Raw genomic sequence first — 26,177 nt, 5'->3', positions numbered from 1 at the left:
TGGGTTTGCGTCCTCAAGAAAATCCAATCACAAAAGTAACCTTGGAATTTGTTTTTGTATCTTATATTCATTGTTTGAATCCCAATGCAAATGCTTTCCTTTATAACTTCGAAATGAGGAGACGTACGAACAACTTAGCAATGTGGAATAAAAGACTATTTCGTCTTTTAGTCACTTTAGTTATTTTGTTATAAAGTGACTTTATAACTTTATAATAACACTAAAATATTAAAATAAATCACTTGAACTTTAATATCTCTTGAAATACTTGTCCGATTGCCATACCGTTAGAAATAGGAATCTCTCCTCATAATTCCCCATGCGACCAAATATGCTTTCGAAAAATAGAAAGGGTCCATCTCTATTACTCCTAGATTACTATACATAGTAAGTATGGCAAATGGAGTCCAAAAGATATCAAACGAAGGCTAAATCCATAAATCCTTGAATGTTGGAGACGAATCAATCCTTAAAAGACCCTCTACCCAATCTTATTAACCTACGAGGATCCAATATTAGGCTAGTCCCTGAAATTCTGATGCTGGCAATAAATGGGGACATTACAGTCCTCCCTTGTCGAGATTGCTTGCCCTCAACCAATCCAGCAATCACAATGAACTCCAACCTCCACCTTGATCCCAAATGAAGTAGTATATGACACCCTTGTTAACATTGAACCAACTGGATACCACTAGCATCATCAAGACCAACAACATCACTTGCAATATAGCACTCAAAACTTGTGCTAATGATGTAAGAGTCAAAATATCACCAAAAGAATACCCCACAAGAAATATCTTCATCCTGGTTCTCACCCATATAATATAAATTGGACTGGAATCCTGAACAACAATCCCTAGAAGAGACGTAGCTATAGGAGAACTATATGCACTCGTGCCCACTATATCAACCATAGGTGTAGCCACATCAAAATCTGTGGAATCAAGAACGTCACTAACTGCCGCAACACAAAACTGAATCTTTACTGATGGTGAAAACTAAGCCCAACTCCACTCAAGTGAGTGATCAACCTCAAATTCAAACAATGAATTATCATAAGACAATGTTGCATCCATGTCAAATGCAAGATTATCCATGAGGTGAACATCAACACTTTGTTGATCGATAGTGTAACATGACTCTATCACTGCATCACCATCAAAAACATGATCCGGGTAACTCATGCCGACAACTACATCATCTGACTTAACCTAACATAAACTCTCATCACATTCCACCTCAATTATGCCCAACTCATGCAATGTCTCATAAGAAATGCCCCGCAAATCTAAAGCCGCAACTATATCATCACAATTCGCCCTTCAAAAAAACAATATCATGCTCTGCTCAAATCTTGGCTTTGAAATCAGTTGAATCATCTATTTGTGATTTTGATTCATCTCATTCACTAGCACATCCAACTATTTCACACTACCTTGTATCTCAAAATCTCCCTCCATTGGCAGAGAAGTACACCCTCTGTGAGTGTAATGAATACCAAACCTTCTGTCACCATCCATAATGCTAGACACCAAGACCTCTACTTGTGGGTCAAAAGAAAAGTGATGAGCACTCCTCATAGTGTAATGTCAATAAAAACTCCTAATCTCTGTCAAAGGCTCATCATCATCAAACTAGAAATCAGAAGATGGCTCCAATCTCTGACTCTGAAGTATTGGTCAGGCAGGATCCTGGGCAACCCTCTCAACAAGCCCAACCAAAAAATCCCTATTGAGAAGTATTGTAGCCAAGATCTCTACAATCTTCCTCACCAATTATCTAATAGCACGAGAGCCCCAAATGAGAGCACCCTTAGATATACTATATGAAACTTCCCACAAATCCGAGCTCTCAAGTAAATATTCCATGAATGACTCGATACAATAGAAATTATATGTGGAAGCATCAATTTGCTCCCCCGCAATCCACAGCTGATCTCTCTGAAAATGTGACAATGCGAACTGTCTCATGCTACCAACTGTATGAAAAGAAATAGATTCACTTCCAATAGAAGGAAGCAAATCACCCTGAGATCTCGTCTCCACTGATGCTCTCACTTCCTCTATACATACTAAACTCATATCCTGGATGAAGGTGTTTGCCGCATCATCACGTCCCTCATCCTCAACCATATAAGAAAACTCACCACCAACCATAATATGTAACTAAACAGGGTCTGGGGCTGGTGTTGACTATACCCGTTCTAACTCCACAATAACCTCACCCAATTGTGACTGTGACTCCTGAAAAGTCATCTGAGAATACTAAAGAGAATTCACCGTCACCTCAAGCTTCCCGGTGGGCTCAACTACCTCCTCTTTCCCTAACAAAGCCTCATAGCAGGTGCTACCCCACTCCAGAAGGTAATCTCTGTCATCAACCAACTAACAGTAACTATGCTCCAAGATCCTAACAGCCTCTCAAAGCGCATGAACTTCTGCTAGGGAAAAACTACTATCACCATGCTCATCTAACACTCGGGCACCCAAACCAGATGTAGCTAGCATATGCCAAATAGCATCATAATGATCAAGAGATGAATAAATGTCACTATCACTCACCTTTAGCTAAGAAGTCACATGATGCCTTTGTAACCTATGACTCCTATTCAAGCTCTGTGTCTCACTAACTGTACTGTGATAGGAAACTGAATCCAAACTGTCCACCACAAGATCACTCAAACATGTGCTCTCATCCTTGCACAGCTCTGCATTCGAGATACAACTACTATGTACCTCAAACAACTCCTCTGAAGAAATAGAAGCCCTTGCAATCTCAATCTCCACACACGTCTCAACTTCCATCTCAATAGTAAGATCCGGTAAACATTGATTCTGGGACTCATCCAAAATCTCATAAGGGTCATCACCCAATATTTGACAAGGGGTATCATACCCAGTGCAAATCATAACATCATCTAACGAATCACCAGAGGTGTCCACACTGTTTGCATCCCCACCACCTAATAGAGTCTCAACTACTGTCACCTGACTCTGCACACATGACTCTATGTCAGGCTGTGAATCAATAACGTTAGAGCATGAACCCACATCTACTAACTCTGTTGTAACACCCAAATCACTGGCGTCGCAGCTGGGTGACTCCACACATGAATCGGTCCCACTTGAGGAAGCAATTGTCTCCTGCATTCGAGCAACACTGCAAATAGGACTAGCAGGTCTCATATTAAACACAGGTACATCTACATCATAGACACCTGTCGGGAGAAACTCAAGTTTCCTTCCCTGTAATCTCAATATCGGTCTTCTAAAAGCAAAAACCGTATACCTTGCTACCCTCTCAACTGTATCTGGATCTGACAAACTCTCCATTTTTTTATTTAAGTATTGAACAAAGGACAAATTCTGCTTAACCGGATCAGGGAATAAATTCCATTCATCGTACATTGCCATAACGTTATCTGGTAGTAAGTTTGGTGCTACAAGTGGTGCTACCTCTTCCTCTGCATTAAAATTGGGCATCAAAGGCCTGTCAGTGTACTGTGTGGGGCCCTAGCAGCTCAAGGTGATCCTACCACACTACCATTTCCACTGTGATGACCTGGGGCTGCCCTGTGAGGCAGAGCTAACTGCTGCATAGCACTTGTAAGCTGCTGAAGTGCAATGATTATATTGTCCTGCCCATCTCTAATAGCTCTCAAAGTTTCCCTCACTTCTTGTCCTTGTTCATTCTCAATACGAGCCATTTGAGTGTTGTTTACCTGTTTTGCCTATTCAAAATGATCAACCTGTTTAGTTTGTTCAGTTTGTTCACCTGTTCTAAAAATCAATTCCCCAGCCATTGAGTAACTATCCTCAATGTCAATATGTTTCGAAGAATCTGCTTGTTCCAACTGTAGATGGTTGAATTTATAATGTCTTTTACTCATTCCCAACTGACATTTTTGGATAAAAAATCAGTCAACAAATATTTTGCTTTCCCACAAGATGGCAGGTCTTGTAGCTCTGATACCACTGTAGTATTCTCACTCTTAGTTGGCAATGAAATTCACAGATTGACTAGTGACAATTTAACAAACAGTTGGTGCCCAGCATAGTACAAGGTTCTGATTTCACTATTTAAGCCTCCAAGGCAATGACATTATCAAATGCTAGATTCAAACATGAAAAGACAAATTCATGAACACTCTGATTTTATTAATCATTTCATAGTCATTCACATTCATATATTCCAATCCCAAGAAGAGCACACAGTAAGTAAAGAACAGATACAGTCTCTTATTCAACAAAATGTAATGATTGAGGAAGAAGAACCTGAAGCTGCAAGTAATGACCCTTGCCTCATTGTAGAAGCAAAACAATAGATGATGTCGATGTCTGATGTAAAGTATACCGCACTGGGTGTAGACCTTTCAATGAAAGTTATCACCTGCCCTTCCAACACTGCCACTGTTATGATCTTCGTTGAGCTACAGCAGCCTCACAAAGAACTCGCAACCACTGCCCTGACTGGGTGACGTGACTGGGAAACAGTTAATAGGAGCCACGACCAAGTATTGGTTTGTCGCTTCCAGTCACTGCTAGAGCATGTGCGGTATCCACTGCACACCACTTCCAAATAGGAGCAGCTGGTGTAAATGGATAGACGTCCTTACTGCTCTGAGGGTATTCAGTGTTAAAGGCCAATGTTCTCTGGTATCACTAGCTTCCAACACCCGTACTACAGGCTGTATATGTCAACTGTACTGACTGCTCTGTATCTGCCTGAACCCATTTTCTCTGACTTACTTCCCTTCTCTCGGGAGCTGATTATGACATGCACTATCCGATACTCCTCTCTAATATTACGCAGCTCTTAAGGATATATGAATGACAGTATATACTCAGCAAATAATCTCAAAATCTGACCTGGGTGTGTCAGTTCCTGAAAGTCGATTTACTCTAACTGGTATTCATAAGAAAATATTGTTTACCTCTATTATTTGTAAAAGGACTTTGAGCTCAATCTGGCGCTTTGAAGATTTCTTGAAATGGTTGAAGACTCTGTATTTTTCTTTAAAAATATAATAAAGGTTCCATTTGTGGGACTGGGTTGTTTCCCTCGAAGAGGAGGGTTTTTCCCAGGGTAAAGAGATCTCTGTCTGGTAAAGGTTTGTTATTTTTTGTTTAATCTGGTTCAAAATTAACATTTTGGACGCTTCTTGTTTGGGTTTTTCCTAATTAAACCCTAAGTATACCAGCTTGAAGCAACACAAGTGTCATTTGGAATCTGTTAGGATTGACCCGATTTGAAACAATGAAAACAGGTGCCCATTATAGTAAAGGACCTCCCTTACACAATTCTTGCCTCACAAAACAGGGTCTCCTCAAGGAGTTAGGATACAGGGATGACATGAAGTGTGTGGAAGTTAAAGTAAAATGCTAATTATGATGCAAAGGTTGTATTTATACTATGATTAATTTAATATAGAAATCATAAGTGCCTGTCACATCAAAGCATCACAGCCTCTTTCAAAACTACCTATAAATAATTTATATCCCACAAACTGCCACGACAAGTAATGCCTAATATATACTAGTTGTCTCATTATGGATGAAAATCAATGCATGGCAGATCTAAAATGCTCTAAATATCTTAAAGATTTTAAGTGTGTTACAGCATACACTTTCGTTGTTTACTATCAACTAGACATCCAGGATTTTCTGCCTATGAATCTCTGAAATTTGGAATGAGTTATGTGCATTCATGGCTCATTCAAAGAGAAATCTGTTTGATATTTTCATCAAGTGACATAATCTAGAGATCCATAAAACATGGCAACAAAACTCCAATTCTGCCACAATGTGTAATCAGCACCAGTTGGAGATGTAAAAATTCATAAAATAAAATGGCCATAACTACCCCTATTACAGCGTACAAGGTGCTAATTTTGACATTTTGAAGTTGCCTACACATATAAGTGCATTAAACAATCTAATAATATAAGAAAAAGCCAAAGATACTCCATTAACTGTGGGAAAGCAAATAAAGTTTCCAACAAAAACCAGGATCACTTACTTTAATATTTACAGCTAGATCTTCCATGTAGTCATCTGTAATCTGCAAGAATAAGAATAATGATTTGTGTAAAAAATATGAGTAGAACATTATTACATACAAGTACAGAATATAGAAGAAAATGATAATAAACATAAACATTATTAGACACAAGTACAGAATATAGAAGAAAATGATAATTAACATAAAAAATTACAAAGACAATGTTACCCATTGTGGAGAAAATATTTTTCATTGAAGAGATTATATACAAGTCACCATAACTTTTTTTTAAATTCTAAAACATGAATCATAAGCAATTTCGGCTTTACTCAATCACAACATTCATTTGCACAATCACCCTGACCAACAACAAAAGATTTATCAAACACAAAACATGAGAGTTGGCATTTAATTTAATTTCCTCATTTAAAAAATAACTAAATAAAAATTTTAAAATTCTCCCTTTGCAAGACAAAAATTCATTGTGAGGACAAAGCCCATGTAAGCTAATCCACACTCAATCAAGAGGGGCCACAAAGCAATTTCAATTGGGCCTCCCACGGCAGACCTATTCTGGAAACAAGGGGCTCTATTCTCTGATTTAAAAGTGGTTGCCTCTGCTTCTTTCTTCATAGGAGAAGTGACAATGAGATAGAAGCTTTGCCACCTGTGGATGAGCTTCAGCTGCTCCAGCCCAAAGGATAGACAAGCTGGTTATAGACGATGTTTTGAATATTCTATGTAAAGTATCAGAATTATGTTTCAGCTCTCCCTTCAATCATTTCTTCTAACAAGCTAATAGGTCCACACTGTTTACCTTACAGGTAAAGAAATCAACGCATACAGACAATAATAGCAGAATAATATTCGCATATGCCAGAACATACATTAGGCTTCATAAGATTCGCAATAGTAGATGAATGATGCTTTACAATGATCCCAGACGGGATATAAATACTACCGCCGAACCTTCCCGAGGGAGTCCGTCGGCCACAAATATTCTATCCGCTACAAACTATTTACCGACGACGTCGGCTACAGAATACAGAAACACCGCCAGACATCACCTCGTCAGCTACAGAATACAAAACACCGTTGGAACCATCCAGTCGGCTAACACCATCCCCCCCAAAAAAACAGTCGTCTCCTGACGACTAACAAAATTAGGAGACAACTTACAGACCACAGAAGAAATACTAGAGAGAAGGGGGTGTCTCAGAAGTGTGCTGCTGGTGACGTAACTCGTACACCTGCTCAGTCCTGATGCGGAGATCTGTCTGAATCTAAGAATTAACTTTGACGGCCTCCTTTAAAAGAAGCGCCGCATCCATGGCCTACGTCCTAACTAACTGCATCTCGTGCTCAACCACATCCTTATCTCGTACCACTGCCTCCGTACCTTGCTTAGCCACGTCCCTCTCCTGCATCACTGCTGCCAGATCTGCCAATAGTGCTGCCCGTTCTGCGGCCCATGCTGCCTGCTGGTCGGCCAAATCGGCGGCTAGCTTCTGTCTAGCCTCAGTCTCAACTGCCAATGATCTCTCTGCTGCAACCCTGTTTGCCTCCGCACGCCGACGACTGTAGTAAACATCTTTGTATAGTCCCACAATCTCATGTGCCAGCTTCATCATAGGAGTGTCACTGGGTCCCAACTCCGGCTCAGTGGCCCAATCTGCCAACATCTCAACTGTCTCCGTCGCCGGCCAGCCTCTGTCTACATCGTGTCCCTTCTTCAATGCAGACTTCATAGTCCTGAGGTAATCCCGACACCTATCCTCATCCAACCCATAGTCCTCCTTGGAAAAGGCCTCCAACGACCATTCCGCATCACTGTTCTCCTCCTCATCAGTGGGAGCCATGCCCACATCCGGTGCCGCCTTCTCTGCTGTTGGCACAACCACGGCATGTGGCATTCGCTCCTCCTGAAGCTGAGGCTCTGGTACTGCTGGTGATGTTCGTGAACGCCTAGGGGACTGAATGGACGGACCCCGCTTCGCCGGAGTGAGTCGGAACTGTTGCCTCAGAAACTCACTCACTCTATCCATCACCTCCGGTTGATCAAACTACGCAAGCGCCATGTTCGCCTCCGGTACTGGCTGGGCTGACTCGGCCTCTGCTACAAAGGATGATGAAACAGTGACCACTGCATCACAATCAATGACCTCCAACCGAACCCGCGGCTTAGACTGTGGCGGCAGTAACTGTGCTCTCGGTGGGACTGCGACGGTGACATCCGCTGGTACAACTGGAATCACCTCCGCTACAGCCATCAGCAATGACTCGGCGACTGTCCGTGGAACAACATCCGTCACTGCCTGTGGGACCACCTCCATCAGTGTCCATGGGACATTTGCCTCTGCTGGAGGAGTCATAAGGACCGGGGCACGGCGCTGACCAAACGCCGGAATGACTGTCGGAAGGGTAGTCAAGTGCGCCGAAGTTGACAGCTGAGGAGGGGTAAAGAATGTGGGCTCGCTACCCGCTGCCTCACTGTCAACTTCAGTCGATGTGCTCTCCTCTTCTTCCACGGACTCAGCCCCATCACTCATCGAAGTGCCCTCCGTCCGCTATCTGTCTCTCCGGAAGCAGCCAATCTGCAGAGTACTTTCTTGTGACCTGTTGCTGATCCTCCTGTATCCAAGTGTCGCCAGTAGAATATGGAAGGCTCCCCGTCTGCCAACTTGCCCCTTGGAGGAGCCTCAAAGCCATCCATTGGAATCTGGCTAGCTGCAACCTCTAGAAACAGCCCAATGGCATGGTGCGGCATAAAAAATGTTCGGTGTTGAAGCGTCATGAATTCCTCCATCCTGTCGGCAAGCACTGAGGCCCAATCATATACCACTCCCTGCATGATACCATTCATAAACACAATCTGCGGCAATGCTATATCTGAGGCTCGGGTGGCGCCTGTCAACCTGCTCTTGATGACGTCCATGATACACCGCCAATGACACTCCTGAATAAAGTCTCTGCGAAGCCCTCTGCACTTTGTCCCTTGAACTGTTGTCTCCCTCTCTACGGGTGTAAGGTCCCTACACACTAGAGCTATCCAATGCTCCTTCCGTTCCCGTGACAGTTTATGATTCTTGATTTCCACTTTCCTCCCATCGGGGCCAGGGATGCCGAAAACCCTAGTGAAATCCCTAGGTTTAAAAGATACTGTCATCTGATTCTCCTTGTACAGGAATGTACTCGTTCTGCTCCTGGCATTATAAGTCTTTATCATAGTGCGCAATACTGATTCAAACAACCGGATGGAAAAAATGGGAAGTTGAATAGCCCAATGCACCTGTGCCTGCATCAAAATTTGTTTAATTTGGTCTGCCTCAGGGGTCTCCTGCCACCACTTCCGGCATTCGCTTCCACTAAGACTCTCAAACTGGACAGTGAGATAGGTGAGTTCCTCCTGGGTCTTCTGTTTCTTGCTACTTGAACCGGAGGGGCCTGCAACTCGAATTCCCGATGCCAAAACCCTTGAATTCTTTTCCATGCTAGCTGCCAACTGACTCTTCCACGGCTTCCGCTTGCCCGCTGACTCCATGCAAAGATGGTTTATTTCGCCTTATATTTGTTTCCTCCGACCGCTACAAAAATGTCACTCTAGATGTGTTCAAGTCACCTTTCCCACGGACCGTTACGATAGCAGAGATAACTCCCCATGCAGGTTTAGACGGAAACCATCATATGTGGATGAATCGTGATGCCCGGCTCTGCTCGTTGATGCTAAAATTGGTTGTCATTCGCTGTAGTACGATGAGCATTTGACAATAATCCAGTGCCCGTCGCTTTTAACGGATCTTCCAATAGAGGCTGCAGGAATGACAGATTTGGTTGGGAAGAGCCGAAACAAGGCTGTGCTTGATGGACAAACTCCCGGATTTTCAGTATAGATTCTATGTGGGAAACCGATTCTTGGTGATTCGCTGCTTAGCTAGTAAAAAGAAATTCAAACCTGGTTGAATTGATGAAGTTCCAAGCTCGCAGACCTTTTCTTTTACCGGCGGAGAGAGTTATAAGTTTGGAGGAAATGATTTTAAGCCCGCGGGGCTTTCTTTGGCAAGAATGTTTTATAAAGTTTTATGCCCGCGGACATCTGCCCGCGGGGCTTTTAACAACCCGCAAACAGACTGTCCGCGGGGACCTTCCGCTTCTCAGCCCGCGGACAGGCTGCCGCCCACGAGGTCTTTCTCTGCCCACAGACAAGCAGTTGCCCGCGGGACTTTCTCTGCCCACAGATAGGCAATTGCCTGTGGGACTTTTCAGTCCGCGGGGCCCGCATTTTTTGTTTTTTTTTTTTCTTCTTTCTTTTTTTTTTTTTTTAATTTTTTTTTTTTACATATCAAATAACAAAGGTACCTCCAGATGACGTCGCAGCCAGAGAGTCCTGTAATGACGACGATGGAGGATTCAATGACGGCGAGAACTTTCTTGCGCAATATGGTTTCAACTTACATCCGTTAACCGACTAAGCCATCTCCTGTCCGTCCAAGGTCGCCAGTTTGATTGCTCCAGTGTCGCCAATCTCTCGGATCTTATATGGTCCAACCCATCGCACCTTGAATTTTCTCGGCTTGATTTCATTACGGCCATCATACTTCAATACTAACTGTCCCGGCTGGAATCTGCTACGTTTCAGATGCTTATCATGCCAAAGCTTGCATCGATTCTGTGCCACTTCCGTCGCCCACTATGCCAACAACCGTTTCTCCTCCAGTTTATTCAAATTATTCAATCACTCTTGTAGGCTTCCGTTGTCATCCAATTTGTTTTCCAACGCTATTCGGAGACTCAGAATCATGAATTCCGCTAGGACCACTGCTTCCTGTCCAAACATTAACTGGAATGGTGTGTGTCCTGTCGTCACCTTGTACGTCGTGCGGTAAGCCCACAGGGCAGCGGGTTAGTTCTCCTCCCAATCGGCACCTTCCACCGAGCAGGATTTGTAGATGATGGATACTAGAATTTTATTGGTGGCCTCTGCCTGTCCGTTTGCTCTTGGATAGTATAGGCTCGACAGTGAATAATAAATCTTGAACTGAGTGGTGAGCAGTCGAATAACATGATTAACAAAATGACCTCCCCTATCACTTGTTAATTGTAACGAAATTCCATACCTTGTGATAATTTGTTCATAAATAAATTTCGCGGTGCTGACGGCCGAGTTATCTGGTAACGTACGGGGCTCCACCCACTTGGTCAAGTACTCCGTTGCAACAATGATGCAGCGGCACCGTCGAGTCTTGCTCACCCTCAGTGGTCCAATGAAATCTAGTCCCCATCTCTCAAAAAGTTCCTGCGCATGAGAGGGTTGAAGTGGCATGAAATCTCTCTTCAGCGGCTTCCCGGCCCGTTGGCAAGTGTCACATCCGACGACCCATTCCTGTGCATCATTGTACACCGTCGACCACCAGAGTCCTGCGAGTAATATCTTCCGTGAAGTGGTGTCGGGTCCCATGTGTCCTCCCGCGAGATCCTCATGTGCTTCTTTTAACATCTGTGGTATCTCTTCTTCCAATACACACCGCCGAAGAATATGATCCGGCCCCATTTTGTAGAGCAACCCATTGATCAATTGAAACGTACGACTCCTGATTATCAACTTGCGCCTATCATTTGGTGACATCCCCGTGGGAAACTATCCTATTGACAGGTACTCGCCAATACTCCTGTACCATTCCGGCAGTACGCCAATCTGAAACAGCTGTGCATCAGGGAAGTCATCATTCACACCCTCCGCTGGTTCCCTTGTTCTGATCCACGACAGGTGGTCGGCACTAACATGTTTCTTTCCTAGCCGAACAATGATTTTGAAAGTGAATTCCTGCAACAGTAGTAGCCATCTGCTGATCCTCCCTTGGATGATGAGTTTGTTAATCATGTACAACAAGGCCTGGTGATCAACATAAAACACAAACGGTGTAGCAAGCAAATAATGACGGAATTTTTGCACAACATAAACCATTCCCAAGGCTTCTCTTTCAGTCGTGTTGTAGTTCTGCTCGGCCTTTGAGAGCAACCGGCTAGCAAAGTATATTGGATGATCCAGTCCATGATTACCAGTCTGTGCCAGGGTCACGCCGATCGCATAGTAGGAGGCATCCACATGAACATGAAACTCCTTATTCTAGTCCGGATATGCTAGGATGGGTGTCGTAGCCAGTCGCATCTTTAGCCCTTCAAATGCCTCATCCTGCTCTTTATCCCATCTAGATGATTCTTCCTTGCAGGTTAACTTATCTAATGGTTGGGACACCTTGGCAAAAATTTTAATAAATCTCCGATAATAACCTATATGCCCGAGAAAAGATTTTACCTCCGTCACATTAGTAGAAGGCTGCATTTCAAGAATGACTCTCACCTTGTCGGGATCCATCTTTAATCCTTCCTTACAGACAATGTGTCCGAGCAGTCTACCGTGCGGAACCATGAATCTGCACTTCTTCGGATTCAATGCTAGTCGGGCTCTGCGACATCTCTCCATACACTCACCAAGTGTTGCCAGGTGTCCGTCCTCCATGCTAAATATTGACCAATCATCCAAGAAGGCTTTGAAATTTCCCACAAACATCTTGTCGAGAATATGCAGTATAATCCGCTGGAATGTAACCGGCGCATTACACAACCCAAAAGGCATCCGGTTGTACACGTAGACCCCATCTTCGACAACAAACGTTATCTTCAACTTATCCTCCTCCGCTATGGAAATCTGATTGTATCCGGAGAACCCGTCCATAAAAGAGTAAATTTCATGTCCCGCGACCTCCTCCAAAATGCTATCTGTGAATGGAATCGAAAAGGGATCTTTGATCATTACTGCATTCAGGCATCTGAAATCAATGCATATCCGGATCTGAATAGTATCCTTCTTTAATGAAATGACTATCGGTGACACCCATTCGCTGGTCTGTACCTTGAAGATAATGTCGGCTTCCAGCATCCGGTTGATTTCCTCCGTAACCCGTGCGGCATAGTTCTTGTTCATCCGATAGGGTCGCTTTCATACAGGTACAACTCCTTCCACCAACGGGATGCAGTGCACACACAATTCCGATGGTACTCCCTTAAGGTCCTTGTATGTCCATGCAAACACATCCTTGTAGTCCATAAATATCTTGAATGTCGCGGCCTTGAGTACTAGATCCCAATTATCTCCGACTAGTATGTTCTTCGGCTCTGCCTCGTCCCCCCAATTCATCGTTTGGAGTGTAGCTTCATTATACTTAATTGTCTCTCCTTTACTGAATGCATGGGCGGGTGTAACATCCAACGGTGCCTCCCCCTCCTTTACTTCACTAAACTCCTTTGGATATTCGTTCTCAATTGACAGAACATTGCAGCTGTGAAATAATTCATAGTCCTCCATTTGCCAGTGGTAGAGACCATTGACGGAATCCAAGTCGTCATCCATTGTTCCCCCGTCCAATCGGAGGACGCCCTCCTGATCCGGTTCCATCCGTCGTCTACCTTCGTCCTCCTCTCCCTCAGAATCTGACGAGAGGGCCTCTTCACCTACCATTTGGGTATGCAAATCAATGACGAATCAGCGGCCTTTACTTTCGAGGAATAAAGTGTTCTTCTTCCAGTCGTGTCAAGCTCTTGCTTCGATAAGCCACCCACGGCCCAGGATGGCGTCATAGCCTTTCCTTTTCAACGGAATCACCACGAAATCCATCAGGAACGGCTGGTGCCAATGGTTACCGGCTGTGCCATGAGGATCCCCAATGGTTTAATGCCATGTTGATCAGCAGTCAACAACTGAAATCTTGGAGGCCACAATGTCGGTTGTCCAAGTTTCCTCCAAGTTTCTTCTGGCAATACATTTACGCCGGACCCTCTGTCCACTACGGTGTCTGTGAGAACATGTCCAAGTATCCCCATCTCGACAACTGCAGGGTGTCGTCCGGATGTCAGCACTAGCAACATCTGATCTTCTCCTCCCGTAACAATTTCCTTTTCTTTTCGTCGACTTGGTTCTCCCAGTGACTTTTCCTTCTCGAGGCTTGATTCTCCTGTCATATTTGAAAGAGCAGATCGAAGTTGGGGCATGGTGAAAAGAAAATCACTTACCTTTACTTGCACCTCCGTTTGCAAAATTTGTCGTACTATGTTTTGTTCTGCGGAATTCCTTGCTGAAGTGCCGACGGTGTCCGGAGGTGTTACTGCTTGAGATACTTTTCCAACCTCCGCCCGTGCTGCCGCAAATTTCTTCTTTTCTTCGACGGGGTCCGGGTATTCTTTTGCTTGTTGCCGCGTAATTGCCAGAACTTCTTCCTCATCTTCTCCAACAGTGATCAAGTTCACTCCGGATTTTGGACATTTTGAGGAGTCATGATCGCCGGGTCCGCACCATCAACACAATAGTTGAGGTGTATTTGCTATTGGACATTCTCGCGCAAAATGCCCCCACAAGTTACATGCTCGGCACTGAATAATCCACCGTCCATTTGCATCATACTGGATCCGGCTTCTGCTCGTATTGTTGTTGGTATTTTGTCCACGCTGATTATTCTTGTATCCTCCAGATGTAGCGCCGGCAGCATTCGTGTTTCCGTTACCACCTGACGGGGAAGCCTCCTGTGTGAGAAGCAGCTGCGAAGATCCTCTTGTTTTCATGTTAAAGGGGCAGTCTTTTGTTGAATGTCCCATGATCTGACAGATGTCACAGAATTGGTTCTTCGGACACAATCCTTTAGTATGACCGTCGGTCTTACATTTCGTGCACCACAGTTCACTACCTTTTGGCTCTTTTTGCATATTTTTTAACTCCTTCATCATTCGAACCATATCCTTCTGTAAGGCACGAACCTTTTTGCTACTACCTTCGTCGTCGCTACTATCATCTCCAGCAGATTCGTCGTCATCAGAGTCAGAGGAGCTAGTTTTCTTCTTCTTTGTCTTGTGCGCACTTTCAAGGTCCAGTGCTCTGTTATAAGCATCCACATATGACGACGGTGGCACAATTTTCATTTTCCTCCGCAACTGTGAGCGTAGACTGTCCACAAACCACCTTTTCTACAATCCGTCCACCGGCTTGCTTTCCATTTTGTTTATTAAGTCTTTTAATCTCCTAGCTTAGACGCGAACAGTTTCGTGCTTCCCCTGTTTCGTATTGAAAATCTCTGCTACGATTTCATTATCGTCCCGTAAGAGTTTAAATTCCACCAGGAACTCTTTTTTAATCTTATCCCAGGTATCCAGCTTCTGCGGATCCATATCCAAAAACCAATCAATCGCGACACCCCATAGGGTTGCCGAAAATTACCTAACCCATTCGTCGGCATCTGCGATTCCATTTGCCCGCCAGATCGTCTCACATGTCTTACAATGTCGGATGGGGTCGGCTGTACCATCGCCTTCAAATTTCGGTAGCTTCTCTTTGGGTCCCGCCATCACAACACTGGAGGTCTGCACTGTCACACTGCAGGTCTGCACTCCTACACCGGCAATCGGCACTCCCACACCGGCAGTTTGAACTGCCACACCGGCGGTCTGCACTTCCACACCGGAGGTGTCAACAGCTGCGAACCTTGCTGAAGAAGGACCCTCAAAAATTGTTTCCTGCGGAAGTCTATCCTGGACGAAGAGATCACTCCACGCTTGTGCTCCGTCGGCACTGCGAGCCGTGCAAGTTGATGCTCTTCCGTCAGAGTTTTTCTCCCTTGGCGAACACAAGTTCAAGAACTTCTCCCGTGCTTCTCCCACCAATTCCACCCGCTGCCGAGTCTACAACAATTCTTCCGCGCTCCAGTGTCCGTCGGCAGTCTTCTGAAATCTCCGTCGGCGTTCGGCTTGCTGTGCCAGAATTAAATTCTCTTGCGCAGTACAGATTCCATCTTTTCCCTTTGCCTTATTTCGATCCGTGTTAAACTGATTTGGCATTAATCTTCATTCCTCCCACCTTCCAGATTCATAAGGCAACGGTGTCAAATATTTACCTTACAGGTAAGGAAATCAACGCATACAGACAATAATAGCAGAATAATATTCGCATATGCCAAAACATACATTAGGCTTCATAAGATTCGCAATAGTAGATGAATGATTCTTTACAATGATCCCAGACGGGATATAAACACTACCGTCGAACCTTCCTGAGGGAGTCCGTCGGCCACAAATATTCTATCCGCTACAAACTATTTACCGACGACGTCGGCTACAGAATACAGAAACACCGCCGGACATCACCCCGTCGGCTACAGAATACAAAACACCGCCGGAACCATCCAGTCGGCTAACACACACGTCTATTGGTCAATGTCTGCAATGTTCCCACTAAATAGGACAAGAATACCTGCAAAACCAACATGAGAATTTATACAATAATAAATCAACTTTCACTATTCTACCCTCTATCTTAACCCAACCTTAAAAACGTCTCCACATCAAGATCAATAACCCTCTTGAGGATCCCTAGATCATCGGTTAGTTCTCTCTCTTCTATGAAGTGCTCCCTTTAAGGTCCTTCCTAGAAGAGACATTCTCTATCTAGGGCCCTTGTCACATACGCATATGTTACATCTATGGAATATTTTGGCCTTATAACAATATTAAGATCACTCTCTTCCCAAAAAAGGGACTCTTGATCTTAAACCATTAATCATTTGATCACGTGTCTTATCCATTTCGAATTCCACACTTAAATATACACATGTATATGCATAAATTATCCACAAGTATTATTCATTAATATAAATAAATTCATAAAATATAAGTAAACAAATATAATCCATTAACATACATTTCTTACCTTCCTCTTTGCTTGGTCTATGTGGCTCTATCCTTAATCGGCCCTTCAATGAATTATTCCTACTAGATTATCTCAACCTTATATTTACTTTCTAAAATTCTTCCTTGTTTATTTATAAGGAAAATATAAAATATGCTTTTTGTTTCTTCTTTTCCAACAGTCACAACCTTTCATAATAAAAATCCTTTCAAAAGTCAAAACACTTCATTGTTATAATCCTTTCAAAAAGTCACAACAATCCATAATTAAAATCCTTTGGAAATATCTCAATACTTTATAATTATAGCACTTTTGAAGAGTCGCAACTATTCATAATTATGACCTTTTTGAAAGGTTCACATCCTTTCCATATCATTGATACCTTTTCAGAAAGTTACTTCCTTATTTTCTTCATATTACTTTCCTCTCCCATTTTTCTTTTTTGAACTCCTATCTTCTCCTCTTTATTTTCCACCTCTCTAAAATAAACACTCCCCCCTTTTATATCTGAACTTCAAGGAGTCATGTCTATTTCTTTAATAGCTCTTGACTTTTCATTAGATTTAATTAATTTATATTATTCTATATTATATTATTTATTTACTTACTTATTTGTTTTTATTATTATTTATTATTAGATTCTATTTATAAATTTAACATACTTTCTACAATATAGTCTCTTGTATTTAATTTTATTTCTCTATTTATTCGTTGTAATTTTATCATTTTCTAATTATTAAAATATCATACTAAATATTATTTCATTGATAATTAAGATTAAATAATTATTATTTCCCGTTTCTATATTTTAGTATTAATTTTAATGACTTTATTATCATTATTTATTTAATAACATTGTATTATCTAATTATTATTAAAATACTATCTTATAATGGGGATATGACAGTCCACCCCACCACAAATTGCTTGTCCTCAAGCAATTAGATAATTTCTGTAAATGTTCACACCAACTCTAATAGAGTAGTTTCACACTTCCTGATAACTATATGGATGATAGAGCAGAATAATACTCAACTGATGAATATGTATATATCTGGAACTGTAAATAATCTATTTACAATTAATACAAGTACCAGATAGTATATTGTATTGGACAGATCTATGATGTATTAAATACTTAAAAACTAATTGCATATATTGCAGAGTTTACAGAGATATCCATGCTGCTGTAGATGTACTACTGATTGTCGTGGTATTGGTCAAGTTTCCAGCAGCAGCAACATATATAAGGAAGGGAATGGCAATGTCATGTAGAGACATGACTCTATGTAGCTATTGTCACGTAGGGTCATGTCCCTACGTGACATGGTAATTAATCTGCATTAAGCCCGACACTCGTGATCGTTTCTCTTAACAAAAACTTTGCTTGATCAAAGTTTTTCAAATTAGTAATGAAGCCCGATCATATATATATATATATATATATATATATATATATATATATATATATCCTTATGAATTAAATCTATGCAAGGTGCATTTACAAAAAAGATCTCAAGATGGCTCAATTCAACTGAAGTTACTATCTTTTGACACTCCCTCTTAGCGAGGGAGAAGAGAGTCATTCAAACTTTCTAGTATTCTCTTGATATTTGCACTGGTATCAACTTCATTGATACCTACCAGGAGAATAGGTTATCTCATTTTTGGCACTCCGGGACAGCAATTTAAAATAGTCTATCAGATAACAAAAATCACAATGTCATGAACTCTATCAGGACAAGTATTATAATCTCCGGCACTCCTAGACAACAACTTAATGAAGTCTGGTCATAATACATTTGTTATCACGACTTCTGGCACTCTAGGACAACAATTTAATGAAGTCTATCATGATAACATGTCTACCATTTATAAGATCATCACCTTACAATGGTTACCTTCAATTAATATATGTCAATGAAAGATTGTCACCTTTCATGACATATCACATGCATCTATAAGATAGTAACATTTTAATCAAGAATTAATATGAATATACATATACATTTCAAAAAATAGAGATTTGATTTCAATAGTTACAATCATAGTTGGACTATTCAGGGTTTACCTCTAAAATACTTGAATTTGGGTTTGGATAGTGGTTGAACTCAATATTTTACAAATATTTCTTCACCTTTTACTTCCTTTGATCATTATGCATCTTTTTATTTACAATTAATTACTTACCATTTACCTGCCTTAGGTCGATTATATGGTTGTGATCAAATAAAAGAATCACTTACTGCATTTCTTTGTGTTGGCAAAAAGTTACAATTTACCATCTAAAGTCAGAGGCTCCTATTTCAAATTGCCCTCCTAGGGCTTACTCATCACATGGCAATCCCTATCAATCGATCCTGGTTCTGATCTTATTGAAAATCGAAGAGATCCTCATTTTGGTACATATCGCTATAACTACAGCGATGAAAGATCTAGTATTGCTATATTCTATAGCGGTAACAGTAGGGTTAGTTTCAAAAGCTTAGTGAGGCGTCACTATATCATATAGCGATCCAAGTTCATCGCTATGCGGGGAAGACATAATGTGGATATAGTGATGAGCGATAAAAGGATGTCGCTATGACTTTCAGATATTATTGGTAATCGAAATAATAAGGTTTTGGTCCTGGCGATTAGCGATAAGATGGAGGATATCGCTATAGAATATAGTGATCGATGTTTTCGGTGATCGAATGAAGACAATTTATCTTGTGGCGATGAGCGATGTAGTTAAGTGATCACTATATTCTACAGCGATAGAGAGATAAAATGTTAAGAAGGCATCACTGTGTATTATAGTGATAAGTTGGGAAAGATCGCAGATCGCATTAGGTGTAATAGAGATATAGTGATTACCGATGATCTTTTGTATATCGTTGTGTGTTACAACAAAAGGGTAAAACTTGTATCAATGATTAAAGTTCTTGATCACCATGCCTAATAACGAGAACATCCATCAGAGATCGCAAACAGAGGACTTTTAGTATGGTGATGAGCGATGGGGTTATCGCCATTGCTATAGCGATAAATATAAAAATGAAAACAGTTTGCTCTTTTCAGGATTGAGATATAGCAATCAGAGGCATGCACGTGTATTTTTGCTAAAAGTTACAGCGATCGAATGTATGAATACATTTTATAAGGCACGGAAGTAATTACACGAAGTGACTTCTGACAATCAGTGTAGTGTTACAACGATCAAAAAAGCTTTATGATTTCAATTCGTATAGGAGAGTAAATGCATGAGCACTGAGTGTTTTGAAATAAAAAGCCAATCATCCCTAGTTTTGTACACAATTTCAAAAGAAATTGTAAGATTTTCTGTTAACATACATACTTTTGCATAAACTCATTGCAAGGAAAATCTCAAAGTGAAATATGGAGAGTTCCAGTTCAACACAAAAGAGGAAACCCGAGAAGGTGAAAAAGGGTAAAGCGAAAAAGATGAAAAAGGCAGAGGATGAAATCCCACCCAAAAAGTTGAACGAAGATTTAATTGAGCAAATGGATTTTGTAAGGCCGAAGTGCAGGAGGAGCAAGTTTGCTTCTCCAGACAAAGTAGAAGATAAATAAAGTGAAGTTGGGGATATTTGGACAAGGACTAGGGGATATGAGCTTTTCATTTACCACTATGTCAGAAGAAATCATAAAGCACCTATCTATCATCCCTGGGAGATAAATTCAGGGAAGTAGACAGTAGCTAATGTATTTGTGAATGTAGAATTGCTTAAGGTCATTATCAGCAAATACAATGCTAATGACAGATGTATATAAAATAATACTAGGGAGAAGTTCTTGGAGATATCAATTGATTCTTTAAATGGAGTTTTTAGATTAACAAATGGTCTCACTAAGAGATTATCATTCACCGAATTGAAGAATGAATATGAGAGATCGGATATCTCATATATGCAATGCAAGCTAATGTTGCACAAAACAGTCATAAAGCCCTTAACTGCAGCAAATGGAGCCACATTCAATATCAATATGTTCAAAGCATACTTAGATATGACATTTCAGTCTTGGGAACAAGTAGGAGGAATCTCCTGACTTGATGGAGATTGGACCTATGGTGTTAGCATCTGACATTCAAATGTTGGAGCCCAAACCTTATGATTTTGCAAAGTATGTGGTTGATAACATGCATACTTCTTTTGTCAATTTTAATGATGTTGAATATCCAACTTTTAGGCATTATTCTTTGTTTATGCATATGATTTTGTACTATGGTCAATTGAGAGAATTATGGAGTGAGAGTTTGAAATTAAATGTGCGGGAAACTAATAGAGAAGAGAGGCTAGTTCAAATGTGGACATCAGTATGGGATTACAGATACAGTGCCTCCTGCTACCTCACTTTTGAGGATCACTTTGTTCAGCCTCTTTACACTTTATTTGGACATCAATCTTTTCCATCCATTAGCCCTGATATTAAGAGATTCCTAAGACCTAGGAACAATGGGCTAGGAGAGAAAATTAGGCATAATTGGGGAGATTGGTATGCCTATGATTACTTCACTTGTTTTAGAGTTTTGGTTTTGAAGGGAAACCATACAGATTGCCAGCATCAGCACCTGACATTGCATATTTGGAGATAGTGAGGCAAATGTCTTAGTCCAGTAAACATCATTTTGGAGGGAAGCAAAGAAAACAAACTTTTCTCCCAGCCACTCTATGTTTTGGAGACTTTACTATCTATGCCACCAAATCTTATGATAAGATTGGAGAAAAGTTGCAAAATGAGTATCACATGTGTACTATGGATCCATGGAGTCATTATGATCCAGAGGGATATATTCATGCATGTAGAAAATCACAAAAACTAGGTCATTACATTCATCGGGGCATTGAATATGAAGAAAGCTTTCAAAACATGGAATGGTTGGAAGTACAACAAAAGATACAAGATCAAAATAAAGAGTTGGAAGAGCAAAGACATCAATCAAAGGAACATTTTAAAGAGGATATTCAAAGTATACCAGACTCCCCTATTCCAATAACAAGGACTCTGGATAGACTAGTACTTCAAGCATTGGAAACCATATAGATTGCCAGCATCAGTACCTGACAGAATTGCATATTTGGAGATAGTGAGGCTGATGTCTGAATCCAGTAAACATCATTTTGGAGGGAAGCAAAGAAAACAAACTTTTCTCCCAACCACTCTGTCTTTTGGAGTCTTTACTATCTGTGCCACCAAATCTAATGATAAGATTGGAGAAAAGTTGCAAAATGAGTATGACATGTGTACAATGGATCCATGGAGTCATTATGATCCAAAGGGATATATTCATGCATGTAGAAAATCACAAAAACTAGGTGATCACATTCATCAGGGCATTGAATATTAAGAAAGCTCTAAGAACGTGGAATGGTTGGAAGTACAAAAAAAGATACAAGATCAAAATAAAGAGCTGGAAGAGCAAAGATATCAACCAAAGGAACATTTTAGAGAGGATATTCAGAGTATACCAGACTCCCCTATTCCAATAACAAGGACTATGGATAGGCCAGTACTTCAAGCCTTGGAACATGATGTTCAAGTGTTTGACAAAGTAAATGTTGAAAAAGATGAGAGACTCCTTGAATCTAGTAAATTTGTGAATGATGATTCCTTCATTAAATCCAAGGAATTCATCGCTGTTCTATATAACTACAGAGTGAAAATATTGAGGCAGAGTATCCAAAATATCTCTCCAGAAAATGAACAGGAGCTGATGGCTAATTTGATGGAGGATATTAAGAGGGAAGTAGAACACATGACTCCGGCTAGAGGGAGACAATTGCTAAATGAAACAGGATCATGGTTTTGACCAGTTGGAATTTGAGTGCCTCTTACATTTTTGATAGCCTAGTCAAATCTGGGAAACAAGACATGAAGCTAGATGTGCAGGGGGTCAAAGATGTGATTATTGATTCTAGGTTTGCAGAAGATGAAAGATCAATGTTGTTATGGGCTTTATACCCTCTACACAAAAGGCCACAAATTATCGATGTAGATCAGGCTTTTGGACATCTACTGACACTAAAAGTAGGGGTGACGGACCCTACTAAGGCAGCAGGGATGCAGGTGGACATGGCTTTATTTAACAAAGCCCAAATGAAGCAAATGACATTTAAGAAGGACAACTAGAGAGCAATGTATGAAAACATGCTCAAAGCAGGAGAATCACAGGTGCAGCCTATAATCCAATCATCAAATGATGCTTTGAAAACTGAATTGAAAAGATTACAAGAAGAAAACACAAAATTGAAGGATGTGTCTATGATTCGGAGAGAAATATTTGGCACAATATTGAGAAACTGTTTTAGAATGTTGCTAGTCAAATTAGGGCAGGTTTGGGATTTGTATAATGCATATAAACCTATGGCCTTACAGCATAATGAAGTATACGAGAAATTGGTTGAGGAAAAGAACAATCTTGTAGAGGATGAAGACATTCAGGAAGTAGAAAAATTGATCAATGATCACACTGTATATTCACAAGAGTTGAAGCCCACTTTTCGGTTGTTTGAAGAATTGGTGACAAAGCATGGGGTTTTATCTTGGCATGATACGGACGGAAATACAATTGATCAAGAGACATGGATGGGGATATGCCATGTAATGCAGGACCAAGCCCTAGGAGCAGCACAAAACAATGATCTGGAGATGACAAAAACAACCGAGCAGATTGAGCAAATGTTCGAGATTGAAGTCAAAGCCCAAGAAGTGGTCAATGATGTAGATTTGCTCAAATATGATAAATATCATGAACACATTAAACAATGCAACGATTTTACTAAGGAATCATCACCAAATTTGACATAATAAATCTCTCTTGTTTTGTTTACCCAACAGTTGATTATTAGTTAGTCGATAAGTTCAAATTTTGTAAACAAAGGGTCATACCCTTTCATTTTGTAACCAATTTGATGTCTATAATTATAAGGACCACATTTGGAAAAGATATAATTCACTACCATATATTTTTTATATACATTTTATAGAAGGTCGATTTTGTTGTCTACTTCGGATTTTGTTATCTGTATGCACTAGCAACACATGTATTTGTGGTGAAAGCATTTCAAATTCAATACAAGGATTCATGGGCTCGATTGATCTTTTGGTAATATCATTTGTGTCTCATTCGTTTTGTTTTCTCAGATCAAATTTTATTTGCTTTAATTGACTGTCAAATTGATTAAAAGCAATAAGTAATTTCAGTATAGGAAAACAGTAATATTGTATTGATTGGTCAATCTACATTACTGTCTTGTTGGTCTTTACAGGGGAGTTAAATTCAATAAGACTAAATATTGAAATTTACTTCAACATTTAACAGATCATACATCATTAGGGTGATAACAATTTATCTCAAAGGGAGTTGTTGTTTGTCTCTAAGGGTTACTTTAAACATTATGAATAATTGATAGAAAAATGATAAAGAATTCATCGGTTAAGGAACTGATCTATTGATTATTGATTTGAGTCTTCATGTTGATTGCAGAAAGGACATACATCCAAGTAACAAAGGTCGACAAACCTATTATATATTTATATATAACAACCACAAACATTTATCAACTTTTAAAATCCCTTAAAACACCCAAGTCCCCCAAGTTATCTGCTCTAAAAACCCTCTAGGTGTGAGGTATAGGCCTACCAACCTTGGTTCTACAGAGCCAAAATTGCAGAGGTTCGCATTCAGTTAGAGTGGAACTTGTTAATTGGCAAATTGCTATTAGGAATTCTCATAATTGGATCATCATTCCATAGGAAACCTAATCTGCTAATTTGGACACCAACAGATAGAGGTTTAGTGAATACATCAGCTGTCTGTTTATTTGTACTTATGTATTCTAGCTTAAGAACATCTCAATCTACCATATCTCTAACATAACGATAAGGAATTTCAATATGCTTAGATTGGTTGTGGAAAACTGGATTCACAGACAACTTAATGCAACTTTGATTGTCGCACTGGATGACTATTGGCTTCAAAGGTTTTCTGAACAATCCAACTAGCAATTTCCTTAACCATACCACTTCTCCAGCTCCCATGGATGAAGCTATGTATTTTGCCTAAGTGGAACGTAAAGTAACTGACGATCGTTTTTTGCTGAACCAAGATATCATTGTTGAGCCACGATTGAAACAACAACCTGTAGTGCTCTTATGACTAATGAAGATCTCGGCCCAATCAGAATCAAAGTACCCATGAAGCTGAATCTGAACTTGCTCATATTTGAGACCAAATCTGATCGTATCCGCATAAGTATCACAAGATGTGCTTCGCTGCAATGAGATGGATCTTCTTCGATTCACACATGTATTGACTTCAAGCATTGGTTGCGCAACATATATCAAAACGAGTGTTCACCAAGTACATCAGTGATCCGAATATTTTCCTGTAGTAAGTGAGATCGCTAGTATCTGATTCAAATCCATCATTCTTCAGTTTGTGTAGATTTGCTTCCATAGGAGTAGTTAAGGGTTTGCAGTCCATCATCCCAAACTTCGTCAGAATGTCAACACTGTATTTTCCTTGATTTAGAAAGATGTAGTTTTTCTTTTGCCATACTTCTAGGCCTAAGGAGTAGTCAAGAAGTCCTAGATCTTTCATGTCGAATTCAGCTACCAGATCTTGTTTACATTTTGCTATAAGATGTTCTTCGCCCATTATTAGTAAGTCAACAACATATAATACTAGAATAATCATATTGCCGTCAACTATTTTGAAATATATATTAGAATCAATTTCATTTTTGGAATATACTAGTTTTGAAAGATAACTGTTTGTTCTTTCGTTCCACGCCCTAGGGGCTTGTTTAAGACCATATAGTGCTTTCTTTAGTTTGCATACATAGGAATTTTTGTCATGGGAGACAAATCCTTCTGGTTGTTCGATGTATACTTCTTCGATTACATCATTTAGAAATGTAGTTTTAACATCCATTTGATGTATTTTCCACCCTTTGGATGCTACAATGGCTATGATGGTTCTAACAGAAGTATAATGAGCAACAAGAGCAAAGGTTTCTTCATAATCTATTCCTTCCTTTTGTGAAAATCCGCAAGCTACAAATCAAGCTTTGTATTTTTCAATATTGTCATCTAATTTATGCTTGATTTTGAATAAACATTTAGAGGAGACAACTCATTTATCTTTAGGTCTAGGTACAACATCTCATACATCATTTTTGAGTATGGATTGATATTCTTCAATCAACGCATCTTTACAAGGTTGACATGATAATGCTTCTTCAGCACTTGCAGGCTTTGTTTTGATGAGTTTGGATATTTGTGCAACATAACATGAATGGCTCCTTGTTCCATGTTTTCTCTAAATAGTTCATCAAGTAGTACTTGATTTCTTCTATAATTTTTCTTGCCCAAAGTGGTCTCTTTCTATTGTTAGGGTTTTCAGTATTTTTTGTATTAGAACTTGGAGGTGTAATACTTCCAG

General features: G+C 40.4%; 1 protein-coding gene across 5 annotated transcripts in view; it reads right to left on the bottom strand.

Moving 5' to 3' along the window:
• EMB2804 (tubulin folding cofactor B) overlaps window positions 1–26,177 on the bottom strand; it is a 316,373-nt gene that overhangs the window by 183,004 nt on the left and 107,192 nt on the right. For all 5 annotated transcript variants that reach the window (XM_089809401.1, XM_089809404.1, XM_089809403.1 and 2 more), the window contains exon 6: window positions 6,019–6,060. In XM_089809401.1, coding sequence (XP_089665527.1) covers window positions 6,019–6,060 — 42 coding nt within the window. The remainder of the gene's footprint in view (window positions 1–6,018; window positions 6,061–26,177) is intronic.

Source organism: Cupressus sempervirens, chromosome 11 (assembly GCF_028749045.1).
Source record: "Cupressus sempervirens isolate cs-2001-9-10 chromosome 11, ASM2874904v1, whole genome shotgun sequence".
NCBI classification, from domain to species: Eukaryota; Viridiplantae; Streptophyta; class Pinopsida; order Cupressales; family Cupressaceae; genus Cupressus; species Cupressus sempervirens.
This window is presented reverse-complemented; position numbering and strand designations above follow the sequence as displayed.